Here is a 15,093-nt window from a genome sequence, read left to right as displayed (position 1 = left end):
AAGAACCACACACGGACTCTTCTACGTAGACAATTTCAATCTTTTCTGGGATCGTCCTCAGTACTTCAAGCAAGATGGACTGCACCCGAACTTTCTGGGATCACGGATGTTTACTGAGAACATTGTCCACAGCGTCTCAGTCTCCGGAGACTGACTGACCATTGAAAACACCTGTGGCTCTGATGTGCTCACCTCTCCTGCATCCTCCGCTCCAACACCCGACAACATCCACAGGTATAAACAGCCCGAGATATTTATAGAATCTGACGTTACCAGCAGACAAAATGCAGCTGTTATGGATTCTAATTTTTCACCAAGGGAATATTATTATTTTGCTGAATGTTATGATCTTAACCACACTGCTCTTTGCCCTATAGAGACTATGTCTGCTCCACGACCAATTAAACTTTTTAAACCAAAAATGAACACAAGGGGAGTTAATCATAAAAATCTAATAGAAGTTAAGACTAATGCTCATACTGAACCAAAACCCAAAACTATTAAATGTGGATTATTAAATATTAGATCTCTCTCTTCTAAATCTCTGTAAGTAAATGACTTAATAAATGATCATCAAATTGAGTTACTTTGTCTCACTGAAACCTGGTTGCAGCAAGAAGAATATGTCAGTTTAAATGAGTCATATTAATTATCATGTTCTTAGATGCACAGGCCGAGGTGGAGGAGTAGCAGCAATATTTCATTCTAGCTTATCAATAATTCCTAGACCTGAACATAGTTATAACTCATTTGAGAGTCTTACTCTTAGCCTTTCACACGCAAACTGGAAAACTCAAAAACCACTATTATTTGTTATCATGTACCGTCCTCCAGTCCCTTATTCAGAGTTTTTGGTTGAATTTTCTGATTTTCTATCTGATTTAGTGCTTAGTACAGATAAAGTCATTATAGTGGGTGACTTTAACATTCATGTAGATGCTGACAGTAACTGTCTGAGCACTGCATTTAATTCATTATTAGATTCAATTGGTTTTTCCCAAAATGTAAATAAACCCACTCATTGTTTTAGTCACACCTTGGACCTTGTACTTACATATGGCATTGAAACTGATAATTTAATAGAATTTCCTCATAATTCTCTTGTCTGACCATTTTCTAATAACATTTGAATTTACAATAACCGACTATACAGCAGTTAGGAAAAAATTCCACTACAGCAGATGTTTATCTGAAAATGCTGTGAATACATTTAAAGAAATTATTTCTTCATCTTTTTCACCACCATGTGTCAATACTATGGTGAGTAGCCATCTTACTCCTGTACAAATTGATTACTTAGTTGACAATTCTGCAGCCTCACTGCGTATGATACTAGATACAGTTGCCCCTCTGAAAAAGAAGGCAGTGAATCAGAGGAGCCGACCTCCATGGTACAATTCACAAATGCACAGCTTAAAACAGGCGTCACGAAAGTTAGAGAGGAAGTGGTTCCACTAATTTAGAAGAATCCCGGTTAGCCTGGAAAAACAGTTTAAAAATGTACAAAAAAGCTCTTTGTGATGCCAGAACAGCATATTATTCCGCACTAATAGAGGAAAACAAGAACAACCCCCGGTTTCTGTTCAGCACTGTAGCCAGGCTGACTAAGAGCCATAGTTCTGTTGAGCCTAGTTTTCCCTTAACTTTGAGCAGCAATGACTTTATGACTTTCTTTACTGATAAAATTGCAGCCATTAGGGAAAAGGTTCACCAGATCCTCCCTACAAATATTACAGATAGATCTTCATGTACAACAGCTCTAGAATCCTCAATAAGGCCCCAATCCATCTTAGACTGTTTTTCACCCATAGATCTCACTGAGCTAAGTTCAACTATCGCCTCCTCAAAACTAACAACATGTCTTTTAGACCCTGTTCCAACCAAATTGCTTAAAGATGTTCTACCTTTAATAGACACGTTCATATTAGATTTGATTAACCTAGCTTTAGAAACTGGCTATGTACCAAAGGCTTATAAAGTTGCTATAATCAAACCATTACTTAAAAAACCCTGTCTTGATCCAGGTGATTTAGCCAACTATAGACCAATATCAAATCTCCCGTTTATCTCTAAAATCCTTGAAAAAGTAGTTGCAAAACAATTATGTGATCACCTTTACAGGAATAATTTGTATGAAGACTTTCAGTCAGGATTCAGAGCTCATCACAGTACAGAAACAGCACTGGTAAAAGTCTCCAATGATCTTCTCCTCGCTTCAGATAATGGACTTGTGTCCGTAGTCGTCTTACTAGACCTTAGTGCCGCATTTGACACCATTGACCACAACATTTTATTACAGAGACTAGAACATGGATTTGGGATTAAAGGAACCACATTACATTGGTTTAAATCTTATCTGTCAGACAGATTCCAACTTGTTCATGTTAATGATGACTCTTCTTTATGCACCAAAGTTAGCTATGGAGTTCCACAGGGCTCTGTGTTAGGACCAATACTTTTTAATCTGTACATGTCACCTTTAGGCAAAATTATTAGGAAACATTCCATAAACTTCCACTGCTATGCAGATGATACCCAGCTCTATTTATCTGTGAAACCAGAAGATACTAACCAATTAGTCAAACTTGAAGCATGTCTAAAAGACATAAAGACCTGGATGTCCTACAATTTCCTACTTCTAAATTCAGACAAAACTGAAATCATCCTCTTTGGGCCTAAAAACATGAGAAATATGCTGTCTAACAATATATTTACTTTAGATGACATAACTTTGGCCTCTAGTACTACGGTGAGGAACCTTGGAGTTATTTTTGACCAGGATTTGGCATTTACATCACATATAAGACAAATCTCTAGAACAGCCTTCTTCCACCTACGGAACATTGCTAAAATTAGAAGCATCCTGTCTCAAAGTGATGCCGAAAAACTGGTCCATGCATTTGTTACTTCTAGGTTGGACTACTGTAATTCCCTACTTCTGGGGTGTCCTAATAACTCCCTAAAAAGCCTTCAATTAATCCAAAATGCTGCAGCAAGAGTGCTGACTGGATTAGGAAAGAGAGATCATATTTCACCTTCACTAGCTTCTCTTCATTGGCTTCCCATAAAATCTAGGATAGAGTTCAAAACCCTCCTCCTTACATACAAAGCTCTTAATGGTCAAGCTCCATCATATTTAAAAGATCTCATAGTTCTGTATCGCCCGATTAGACCACTCCACTCCCAAAATACAGGCCTACTTGTGGTTCCCAGAGTTTGCAAAAGTAGAATGGGAGGCAGAGCCTTTAGCTATCAAGCTCCTCTCCTGTGGAACCAGCTTCCAATCCAAATTCGGGGAGCAGACACCCTCTCTACTTTTAAGACTAGGCTTAAAACCTTCCTTTTTGATAAAGCTTATAGTTAAACTGCTCACTCAACCTGAACTAGCTTTTCTCTATACATTTACTTGTCACCACTGTATACCATTAATTCTATGTCCTACAACCTGTACGATGCTTTGTTGTTGCTTTTTTGTTGTTTTGTTGTTGCTTTTCTTGTTGTTTTGTTGTTGCTTTCGTTGCTTTTTTCTTTTCTTTCTCAACTTTCCACTCACCCCAACCGGTCAAGGCAGATGGCCACCCACCCTGAGCCTGGTTCTGCTGGAGGTTTCTCCCATTAAAGGGAGTTTTTCCTCTCCACTGTTGCCTATGGCTTGCTCAAGGGGGATTTGTTGGGTTGCTTCTACATACTTGTGTAGTCTGGACTTTATTCTTTAAAGTGCCTTGAGATGACTTTGTTGTAAATTGGCGCTATATAAATAAAGTTGAATTGAATTGAATTGAACTATTTCTTTTAAGTCTGGAGCCTGAAAGACATCGAACAATCCAAATGTCTTTTGTTTAAATTCGTAACTTGGTACAAGACAAACTAGTAATGTTGTAGTTGTTGTAGTTGATGTTTTTTCTCTTCCTCACAAAGGACATTTACTGATGCTGCTGCATCAGCACCTTTCAACTGTATCTCACTGTCTTCATCAGTGCAGCAGTTGGTCCATTGTCATGGAGATGGTTGAGTTGTTAGATAGATGTTGCTCTGTGGAGGATCCTTTCACATGACTCAACTGAACAAAGTCCACCCAGTGATGAACAGTGGCAGGTGTTGAAGTCCTGCAGAATGAACTGACTTGTTTGATCTTTGAACTGACCTCTGACCAGCAGCTCCACCTTTTTCTTCATCAGGATATTTCCCTCCATGTTGTACACGGTGCAGGTGTAGGTTCCTTTTTCTCCATCTGTGGGGTATTTCAGGGTCAGACTGAGGTCTCCAGTTTCCACCAGGTTTGTCTTCATCTCTGTTCGACCTTTGTAAGACCAGTTCTGTTCTCCAGGTTGATCAGAGCCGTTCTGATACACATGGACCTTCCTGTAGCCACTGTCCCTCCACTCCACTCTGACGTCTTCAGGCAGGTGAACTGTGGTTTTGCACAGAAGGACGACAGACTCCACCCCTGAATCCACCTCCACCTGTGGGACTAAGAGGACAACAAACCTCAAAATCATGTGGACAGACAGCAGCAGCAGCTCGGACACGTTTTCTTTCATATTTCACTTCATACACTCAATCAAAGTTTTGCCTCTGAAAGACAATGACTGTTATCTAGTTCAAATCCAAGAGGAAATTTAAGACTCATCAACTATGAAATGTCAGTACTGTGGACAATCAGAGAACAGAAACCAAGATTCACATGTGTTTTAATGATGTAACATCAGCAAATGATCACAATGAATTAACATATTTCTAATCTTTCTCTTCTATTAATAGACACATCGTTATGTTCAGAATTTGAATATTATTTGTATTTGAATGTTGTGACCTGTAAAGTGAGAACAGTATTTCCCAAAGTTACCAGTTCCACCCCTACAACCTGATTGGCCCCAGATGAGATCCCAAAATGTTGCTACATGATTGTCTTTCACGTGTCTGCAGGCTCAGTGTTTGGACGCTTTGTTTCTACAGACTGTGTCTTATCACTGCAGCTGCACAATAAGGTTTCAGAGGCATCTGAACAAGTTGAGTCATTTAATAGTAAATAATTATCTGTGGTCACCTGATAAAGTCACATGAACTACAACATATTCAGGTTCTTTGAAACTTTAAGTTTGGGGAAAGTTTGAATAATACTGGATATATGTTCTACTGCAGTACATTGTTGGTGTACAAATACAGTAATACTGGTTCAGTACATTGTGGTAGGGACTGTAACATGCACTGGCTGCTGTAACTCTGAGTGGAAGCTGAGCGCCACCTACAGACCATTTACTGTAATAGTGTTTTGGAATCTGCTATATTCTGTTTTAACAGTCAGCAAGTTTGATCTGATTAGTTTGTAATTTATGTAGAAAATACCAAGTATCTGCTGTGATTGTACATAATGCTAAGTAAACCAGAACATGTGACATGAGGAGTCTGGTTACAATGATTCATTATTTCAACACAACTATTTCTTTTAAGTCTGGAGCCTGAAAGACATCGAACAATCCAAATGTCTTTTGTTTAAATTCGTAACTTGGTACAAGACAAACTAGTAATGTTGTAGTTGTTGTAGTTGATGTTTTTTCTCTTCCTCACACACTGACTGGCTGTGATAAAGGACATTTACTGATGCTGCTGCATCAGCACCTTTCAACTGTATCTCACTGTCTTCATCAGTGCAGCAGTTGGTCCATTGTCATGGAGATGGTTGAGTTGTTAGATAGATGTTGCTCTGTGGAGGATCCTTTCACATGACTCAACTGAACAAAGTCCACCCAGTGATGAACAGTGGCAGGTGTTGAAGTCCTGCAGAATGAACTGACTTGTTTGATCTTTGAACTGACCTCTGACCTGCAGCTCCACCTTTTTCTTCATCAGGATGTTTCCCTCCCTGTTGTAGACGGTGCAGGTGAAAGTTCCTCTGTCTCTGTCTGTGGGGTGTTTCAGGGTCAGACTGAGGTCTCCAGTTTTTAGCAGGTTTCTCTTCATCTCTGTTTGACCTTTGTAACAATAGAACTGTTCTGCAGGCTGGTCAGAGCCGTTCTGATACACATGGACCTTCCTGTAGTCTCTGTCTCTCCACTCCACTTTGGCGTCTACAGGCAGACAAACTGTGGTTTCACAGGGCAGCAGGACAGACTCCACCCCTGAATCCACCTCCACCTGGTAAACTGAGAGGACAACAAAGCACAGCATCATGTGGACAGACAGCAGCAGCAGCTCTGATGGTAACAGGACCTCACTGTCCCATGAAGACACTCAGGAACTACTTATTGTGACTGATTCTCAGTTTAGTTCTGATTTGTTCCTGACTCTCAGTCTGTCTCAACAGTCAAGGAGCAACAAGAGTAAAGATGTGAACCATCAGCATTATGGGTAATGTAGTAGTAGAGACATACCTGACATGAAATAGTGACGGAAATGTACTAAAAGACCCCCAGCAACAATCAGAAGAACCAAGAGAACCAGGAGAACTTTGGCCCAGGATGGAAATCGTTCTGTGGAGAACATGAACAACAACATGACCTCCGACCTCTGACCTGTATCTACAGCACTGACCTGTCACTGACCTTTGACCTGCAGCTGTACGTCTGTCAATCTCCATTGTCGTCCAAATCCATCTCTGACAGAGCAGGTGTAGGTTCCACTGTCAGACAGTTGCAGTTCTGTCAGATTCAGACTGAGGTCTCCAGTTTCCAGAGCATCAGGCATCATCGATGTTCGGCCGCTGTAAAGCTGGTTCTGGTTTCTAAGTTCATCACCTTCCTGCTGACGCTGGTGGACGGTTGAAGGACTGAGATCAGAGCGGCTCCACATCACTGTTGGATTGTTCATGTCTAAAGTGGAAAACTCACAGGGCAGCAGGACAAACTGGTCCCCCTCATACATGTCCACAGCTGAGACATGCTGGGAAACTGTGAGGACACACAGACAGAGAGGGTCCATCTCAGCAGCCTTATTTCATGTCTTATTAATCGTCCGTCCTCAGGTGAGTCAGAAACCAACCTGGTCCTGTTTGTGATTGGACGCTGCAGCTGATCAGGCTGCTTTGAAACCACATCACCACAGTTTAACACCAACAACACTGACAAACACCAGAACCAACTCAGGATCCTGGTTCTAACTGGTTAGAGGTTTTCAGTGGGATTTTTAAATACCATATCACACTTTGTATTTCACATTAACACATGAATGTGTATGTTTGTTCATTGTATAAAAGTTATGGGTTATGTTTCCTGCTGAATCAGCAGGTGGAGCTTTGAGAGGATCAGTGGTCAAAGTAAAAATCTCAAAGACATAAGTTAATATAGCAGCTTCATTATTTGTCCACATGTGTGTCAGTCTGTGTGTCTGTACATACATTTGTAAATATCTACATTTAATATGTGTGTACATGTAAAATAATGTACAAATGTATTCACTCAAAAACTGAATGTAAATGTCTTTAATTCTTTGTGTTTTTAGCTAAAAGTGCTGGAAAACCTCACAATTGGCTTTTTGTAAGTCACGGTGGGTCACAGCTCACAGTGGGCTACAATAATGATGCCATAGATGGGAGTTTTCAGACATACTCCACATTTTCCAAGCTTGTGTGAGTCCTGTGCATCATTGTGTGTTTGTGGTCACAGAAATATATCTATGTTGGTGTGTTTTTGCTTTTTAAACAACTGAGAACATTTTCAACCCAATCAAAAACCATATGAACCACAGATGGTCTTAAATCTGAGGACTTCCAAAAGAAAACAGCCACCATCAGGTCTGACATCAGCCAAGCACACAGTCCCATTACAGAGACGTGGACAATGTGAAGACACACTGGACAGTTTTGTTCTGGTTGAAGGTTTTATCTAAACTGAAGTCTTCCACCTGTGCTCTTCACCCAATTCCCACCTCCTTTTTAAAAATGTCTGATGAGGTTTTAACTATTGTTACCAGCTTTTCCCTGCAGCTCTTAAAAGTGCACTTGTTCAAGCTGTTTTTAAAACAGACCAGAAATCTTGGAGTGATTCAGAACTGAGTTTTAAGGCTCATGTGGACTCTGTCACCAAATCAGCTTTTTATCACTTCAAACATATTAATAAAGTTCGAGCATTTCTCTTTCTGAGTCCATCCACTTCAAATGACTGCTGCTGAACTCTTCTATCCTCACATCTTTTCCTTCCATCTGTCCATCGCGTTTTCGGGAGGAGGACTAATACTCAGAGAAAAGACAGGACTGATGGAGATGTGGAGACACTTCATGTGTTTCTCTCAGTGAGGAGAAGAAATCAAAGCTTTGATTTGGTTTGTTTCAATCTTGTAAGAAGTGATGTGAAGGTGTTGTTGTTGGACAGGTGTTGAAGGACTGGGACAAAGTGAATGTGTCCTCTGCAGTGTGAGCAGCCTGGAAACTCAACATTTGTCTGAATGAAGACCCAACATTTCCATCCACATCTGATGCTGCTGTCAGCAAAAAGACCACAGCAAAGGATCATTGTTACTGCTGGGAACACAAGCTGTGAGAAGATGAAGAAGCTACAGGGACAGAATCCTGAAGAAGACAACTGAGGACAGTCTGACACATCCAACAAACACATGGATCAGTTCAAGAGGAATCAAATCAAGATTAAAGACGTTGGATCAGTCAGATCAGAGGGAGGAAGGTGATCTTACCGTGTACGAGGATCACAAACACCACAAACATCTTCATCTTCACAAACAGCTTCAGGACATCAGTTCTGCTGACGTGCTGCTCATGTTATACTGTCTGTGTGGACACAGTGTCAGTTCCACTAGCAACCATCTCTGATCCCTGCAGACATGTCACTGCTGCTTCATGCTTTCATTCTCATTTGTACATCCTGTACTTTTGACCTTGGACCTGTTAATGATCTACCAGCTTCACCCATTTGGACGTGTTTACCTGGACTGTACAATAAAAAGCTGAATAACATCTGTTGCTTTTTATCACTTTATTTTAACATCCTGGACACAGTCATTGCTGAAACTGAAAATCTGATTTCAAAGTAAAGTCTGGACCTGATGATGCTGTAAACTGTATTTTCTCTCACGTTTCATCATCAGCCTCTGCTTCCAGACAAAATGCACCGACAATCTGCAAAAATACATGTTTGTTCATCACAGTGTCTTTACTGAAGAAGTTTGAATAAATTAGTGGTTGAATCTACATTTCTGCACTAAAATGTCCAGAAACCCCACATCTTTGGAAGACTTGAGGCTGCATGTGTTTATTTCTACTTTGGTGTGTTTGTGTAATTCAGCTGTGACATTAACCCACAAACCAACAAGCTTTAATCCTTAGTATTTAATTAGTGCAGCACTTGCTCTTTAATTCTGCCCCATGAGAAGAAGTTCAGAGAATCTGCTGGAAGCTGAACTTGTGGAAAAACTGCACTGACTTTGTAGAGAGAAGTTTCTCATTCACTTCAGTACAGTCAGTTTGATCAGAGCAGCATCTGGTGGAGATCAGAGGAACTGCAGATCCATGTGCTTTAACCCTTGTGGCCTCCTCACATTTACTACCCTCTGGACACCTCAGTGGCAACAATGTACACGTACAAACAACTATTACATCATCCTACAACAACATTTTGCTTCTGTTTTTTAAATAAATGACCTAAAGAACTTCACACTTGTTCCAAACTAGCAAACATTAAATCATTTTGAGGGATGTGTGTCATCTGCCTCCTTTCACAGCCAAAGATAAACCTGCAGCTTGGCTGAGGGGTCATTTCATCAGTGAGCAGAGAAGGAGAAAAGCAGCAAAAATGAAGAGGCATTTTAGAAATGCTCATGCAGCCTTTATCTAGCAACAAGCAGCAGGACTCATCTGAATAAGACACAAGCTTCCAGTGGGAGTCTGACACAGAATGCTCACTGGAGTCCTCCACTTGGCTCTGACCCTTCCTCTGAAAGTGGAGAGGACACTGAGCTTCCTGAAAATACAGTGAGTGGACAGCAAAGACCATTTTTTAATAACATTTGAATTTACAATAACGGACTATACAGCAGTTAGGGAAAAATTCCACTATAGCAGATGCTTAAGTGAAAAAGCTGTAAACAAATTTAAAGAATTGATTCTTTCCTCATTATCATCATCTTTCAACCTTAATGTTACTCCTGCACAACTTGATTATCTCGTCAATGATTCTGCAGCCTCACTGCGTATGATACTAGATACAGTTGTCCCTCTGAAAAAGAAAGTGGTGAATCAGAGGAGATGATCTCCATGTTACAATTCACAAGTCCACAGCTTAAAGCAGGCAACACAAGTTAGAAAGGAAGTGTTGTTCCAGAGATTTAGAAGAATCTCATTTAGCCTGGAAAAACACTCACCTGTAAAATATGCCATTTTTTCCAAAGATATTTGATATTGTAAGGAGCAGTAGCAGCAATAGCACGTATGATAATAACCGAGGTCGTTTTTTTAAATGCAGCAGCAACAATCGCAGCTGTAGCAGTGGGGGTGCCCGAGCACATGGCTCGTGACTGACAGGTGACACACACACACACACACACACACACACACACACACACCCCTAGGGTTTTGGTTGCCATCTAACTGTTAACTGATAAGTGAACCATCATGACATCCACCACGTGGAGGGGAGGAGGAGGGGGTTAGGGCTGTCTAACTGTCTAACAGTCACGATGCTCTACACGCACGTTCAGTGTTATACTACTTGTAGAGGTGATCTTACTCGAATCTGACGCTCCTGACTCTTCAGCACATACTTCACTCCAGAGATCGTTGTTAGAAAAACATTGAACATTTATTGTACTTGCTTCTCAACTTAGCCGATGACGGATCAATTGTACATACAACTTTAAGCACAGTGATCTCACAAGCACGTTCACTCACTGTTTCATCAAACAAGTTTCCCAAAGTATGTCTGAACTGACAGGACTTGCAGAACTCGTAGAACTCGGTAAGAAACCGTGTGCCTCCACAGCTACACACAGAACCCTTTTCTTCTACCTTGTTGCGGTCCACACCTTCCTTGCTCTAGTTACTGTGTCACGTCTCCACCCTTCAGTAGCTGAGCTAAAAACTGCATCTGTCCTTAACAAACCCTTAGCATTGCATTGTTTCCTTGACCACTGGTCAACAACTTAAAGGTAATCATCAAAGGCAAACTATCAAGCCATATGATGTCACTAAAGACATCATCAGTACATAGACACATCACAAACACACATTACATAAAAAAAGTAACTAACTAACCCCCTTGTTTGGCTCATACACTACTGCTGAATGAATCTAAAGATCTAGTTACTAACAATCTTCCTCATGTTTCTCAAGAAGAAAACCTAATATTTGCGACTGACATCTGTAACAACGAGGGTTTTATAACTAGAACGTTACATGACGTTCACCATGTTTTTCAAAGTTCTTTTACCTTCATATTCCTGTTTAAACTCTATAGTCCATGTTGTCCACACTTCTCCACCAGGATCTCACCTTAAATCTGTGCTTTGTTTCTCTTTTTTCCTTTTCTTTTTGTTATTTTCAGCAAAAGTTGCTCCATTTATTAAACACCTGTCACCACCATATTTGATTTGTCAGAGGAATCCGTGACAATTGCTGCTGTTGTGGGATTTACTTAGTTGATGGACGAGCATTTACTGTCCAGCAACTCATACTGGAAGGAAATCAGTTGTAACAGTACTCAGTATTGGCAATGACTAAAATGTAAGTATTTGTTCCTGGTACTTGAAATCTCCACCCCTGATATCCTAAAAACCTCAAGCTGGTGGTTCCCAGAATTTCCAAAGGTAGAATGGGAGGTAGAGCCTTCAGCTATCAAGCTCCTCTCCTGTGGAACCAGCTCCCAGTTCAGATTCAGGAAGCAGACTCCCTCTCTACTTTTAAGTCTAGGCTTAAAACCTTCCTCTTTGATAAAGCTCATAGTTAGAACTGCTCATTCACTCTGAACCAGCTCCTAGTTCTGCTGCTGTACACTAAGACTCCTGGGGGACCCCCTGATGTCATCTGTTTCATTTTAGTCATGATTCTATTTAACATTTACATTTAGTGATTTGTCATAAGCTTTTATCCAAAGTGACTTACATGTGAGGTTGACATGATGTTTAAATGTTTTAACAAAAAAGAAGCAGTGAAACTTCTTCTATGTTCATCCACCACTATTCACTGTCAGGTCTAACTGAGCTTTAAAGTGCGTTAGACAGAGACCACAACCACAACCAACAGGGGAAAACACTGACTTTGTCTTTATGCAGTGAATTTCTAAGAGCATTTGTTTGATAAAGCAAAATATTCTGCTGTGTTGGGGACAAGCCCCCGTGGCCACCCCCTAGAACTGCCCCTGGCTGTATGCGCACACACACACACACACACACACACACACACAAACACTGGAACAAAGTCCCTATAGGAAACAAACTAACCAGTGTTACAGTTTCTCTTCTACCAACACTACTGACAACAGTCAGACGCTTTTATCCAAAGTGACCTACAAACAAGCAGCAGACACTAGGGACAACTGTGATGTTCAGTGTCTTACCCAGGGACACTTGGACTGGGAGTCGAACCACTGACCCTGTGGTTTGAACTACATGTGGAGAGTAAACTCATTCTATGTTCATACAAACATGTAGGGAGGGTCCTGTAGTTACTGAGCTAACGTTAGGACACAGCTGGACTGTTGAGATAACACACTGCATGAAGCTGCTGGTGTGATGAACTGTTCCTGAGAAACAGCCGAGCAGAGCTGAAGAACAACACTCCATGTTTCCCCTCAAACACAATAGAACAAGTAAGCAGCCTGTTTTGAAGAGGTAACGAGTAGAAAGTTATTTGTGTTCAAATGTAGGAAAAGTACGAAATACTCAAGTACAGAGGTCTGAAAAATCTACTTAACTACAGTGAATGGTGGTCTGTCTGTGTGTGTCTGTCTGTGTGGACACGGAGACAGACTGGAGACCTGTCCAGGGTGGACCCCCCCCTCAGTCACTGACAGCTGGGATAACAGTTGGACGGATGGTCAGATTTAGTCCTTTTGGGACTTGTATCAAAGCTGACTGGTTCTCTGTGTCCCCTCTGATCAATGTCCCTGACCTTCATTCTTCAATAGATCATCTACTTTCCCCATTTTCTGGATGTTTCCAGCAGCTTGTCCCATTTCTGCTTCAAAAACAGTTGTTGCTTCCCACAGATCAGATATATGTATGTTTCTTTTCTGAAGCTTCATCAGCAGCCACAGAGCTGCAGTTACTTCAGATGACAAAGGCTGTGCTTCCATTCCAGATGACTGCAGACAGTCCACTAAAGTCAGTTGTGTGGGACAAAGGAAGTTTCTCTTACCGTGTATGAAGATCACAAACTCCACAAACATCTTCATCTTCCTGCTAAAACTGCAACAAATCCTCCTTAAATCAGCTTCTTCCTAAACTAACTGCAGGTTCACAATGGTTCTAATCTACTGACACTTTAGTTTCACTTTTAGCTGAAGGAGGTGGTTTATTTGAAGCCTTTTGACCTGCTTCAGGTCAAACAGCTTTATACAAACACACTGTAGTGTAGAGGTGACACTGGTTATGTATATGTGTCCCTATTTGGATAAGACAGCTACTATCATCTGTAGTTTGTGTCAGCATCAAGCAGCTTATCAGCTATTTACACACACACACACACACACACACTTAGGCAGCATTTCTCTCTTCTCTAGTTCCTCATTAGTCACTGATGGACTCAGTTTTGATCGGACACTTCTTTTCTCTTTGCAAACACTTTGTTTTCACTTCTGAGTTTTTTAAGCATTAAATTTATGTGTGAAAACTAACCAAGCCATATTTTAGATGGTCTTCTGTGTCACATGATTATAGCAGCCTATCAGATGTCAGAGCTAACCCTACAACTCTGTGGAACACTTTAGCAGATGGCCCAAACCACTTCTTCTAATATTGTTGAAGTTAAACTAATAAATGTGTTAAAAAATGCTCAGCTTTTTAACCAGTGTTTTAAATGTCATATGCACAATGTCGTACTCCCATTAAATGGTAACATTTTTGTGAAATATTGTCTTTGGCCCCTAATGAATACGATTTAATAATAATTGTAATCCACTACAGTTACCCCTACAAATGGCCACCCACCTTGAGCCTGGTTCTGCTGGACACATCAAACCCTGCCCTTTAACCTTCTGCCCTCTGGCAGGTAGTACAGGAGTATCAGGAGTCTGAAAAACTGACTAAATTACAGTTTTTTCCCAGGGTCGTCTAGACCATTAACCTTGAAAGAGTGATTTCAAATTGGCAACTCTAATTCTCATGGTAACATGCAATGTGTGCGTGTGACGTTTGTTTTTTTTGTCCTTCTGGTTTAACCCGTGAGTTCAAGGTCGCCACAGCGGATCATATGTCTGCATGTTGATTTGGCAGTTTTTACACTGGATGCCCTTCTTAATGCAATTTCTACCGGGCTGGGGATGGGCTGTTGGGGGTTCACTGTCTTGCCCAGAGACACTTTGACATGTGGTCAGAAAGAACAGGGCGCGAAACTCGGACTCTATAGTCGGTGAGCTGTAGATCTACCAACTGTGATACTTTTTGCTTGTATTTAAAAGTGCATTGTTGGGAGCTGCTCGACTAAATTTCATTGTATGTAACTGTGTGTGCAATGACAATAAAGGTTTTAATTATTATTAATAAACTTGTAGGTTTAGATCCTCTGAACTCTGACAGAGGTCTCACTCTGGAGAAAATTGTCAATACTTAGAATCTCTGTTTTATGCTCACACTGAACATATGACAGTTTTTATCAGTCTCAGACTGTCACACTTCTTGAATACCTGGAATTGACTCTGAGCTGTTGTCTAAACTTCACACAGCTCTTTATGAACAAAGGGTTAGGGTTGGAAGCTAAGCTAAGGGCAGAGGTGAACATTTGTGAGCAGCAATATGGTTTCATGCTTAGAAAGAGTCCAACAGATGCAGTATTTGCTTTGAGGATGCTGATGGAGAAGTACAGAGAAGGTCAGAGGGAGTTGCATTGTGTCTTCGTAGATTTAGAGAAAGCGTATGACAGGGTGCAGAGAGAGGAGCTGTGGTATTGTATGAGGACGTCTGGAGTGGCAGAGAAGTATGTTAGAGTGGTGCAGG

At 40.9% G+C, this 15,093-nt stretch overlaps 1 protein-coding gene across 2 annotated transcripts in view; it reads right to left on the bottom strand.

Moving 5' to 3' along the window:
* Positions 1-13,544, bottom strand: part of LOC137136946 (hemicentin-1-like) — a 104,582-nt gene extending 91,038 nt beyond the window's left edge. The window contains exons 1-4 of one of the 2 annotated variants that reach the window (XM_067522759.1): positions 8,626-13,544; positions 6,372-6,887; positions 5,817-6,143; positions 4,145-4,471 (exon numbers count right to left, since the gene is read on the bottom strand). In XM_067522759.1, coding sequence (XP_067378860.1) covers positions 4,145-4,471; positions 5,817-6,143; positions 6,372-6,495 — 778 coding nt within the window. In that variant the 5' untranslated portion in view covers positions 6,496-6,887; positions 8,626-13,544. The remainder of the gene's footprint in view (positions 1-4,144; positions 4,472-5,816; positions 6,144-6,371; positions 6,888-8,625) is intronic. The other variant, XM_067522760.1, reaches the window with a different exon arrangement.
* Positions 13,545-15,093: the final 1,549 nt, after the last annotated feature.

The sequence above is a fragment of the Channa argus genome, chromosome 12, assembly GCF_033026475.1.
Source record: "Channa argus isolate prfri chromosome 12, Channa argus male v1.0, whole genome shotgun sequence".
Taxonomy (NCBI): Eukaryota; Metazoa; Chordata; class Actinopteri; order Anabantiformes; family Channidae; genus Channa; species Channa argus.
This window is presented reverse-complemented; position numbering and strand designations above follow the sequence as displayed.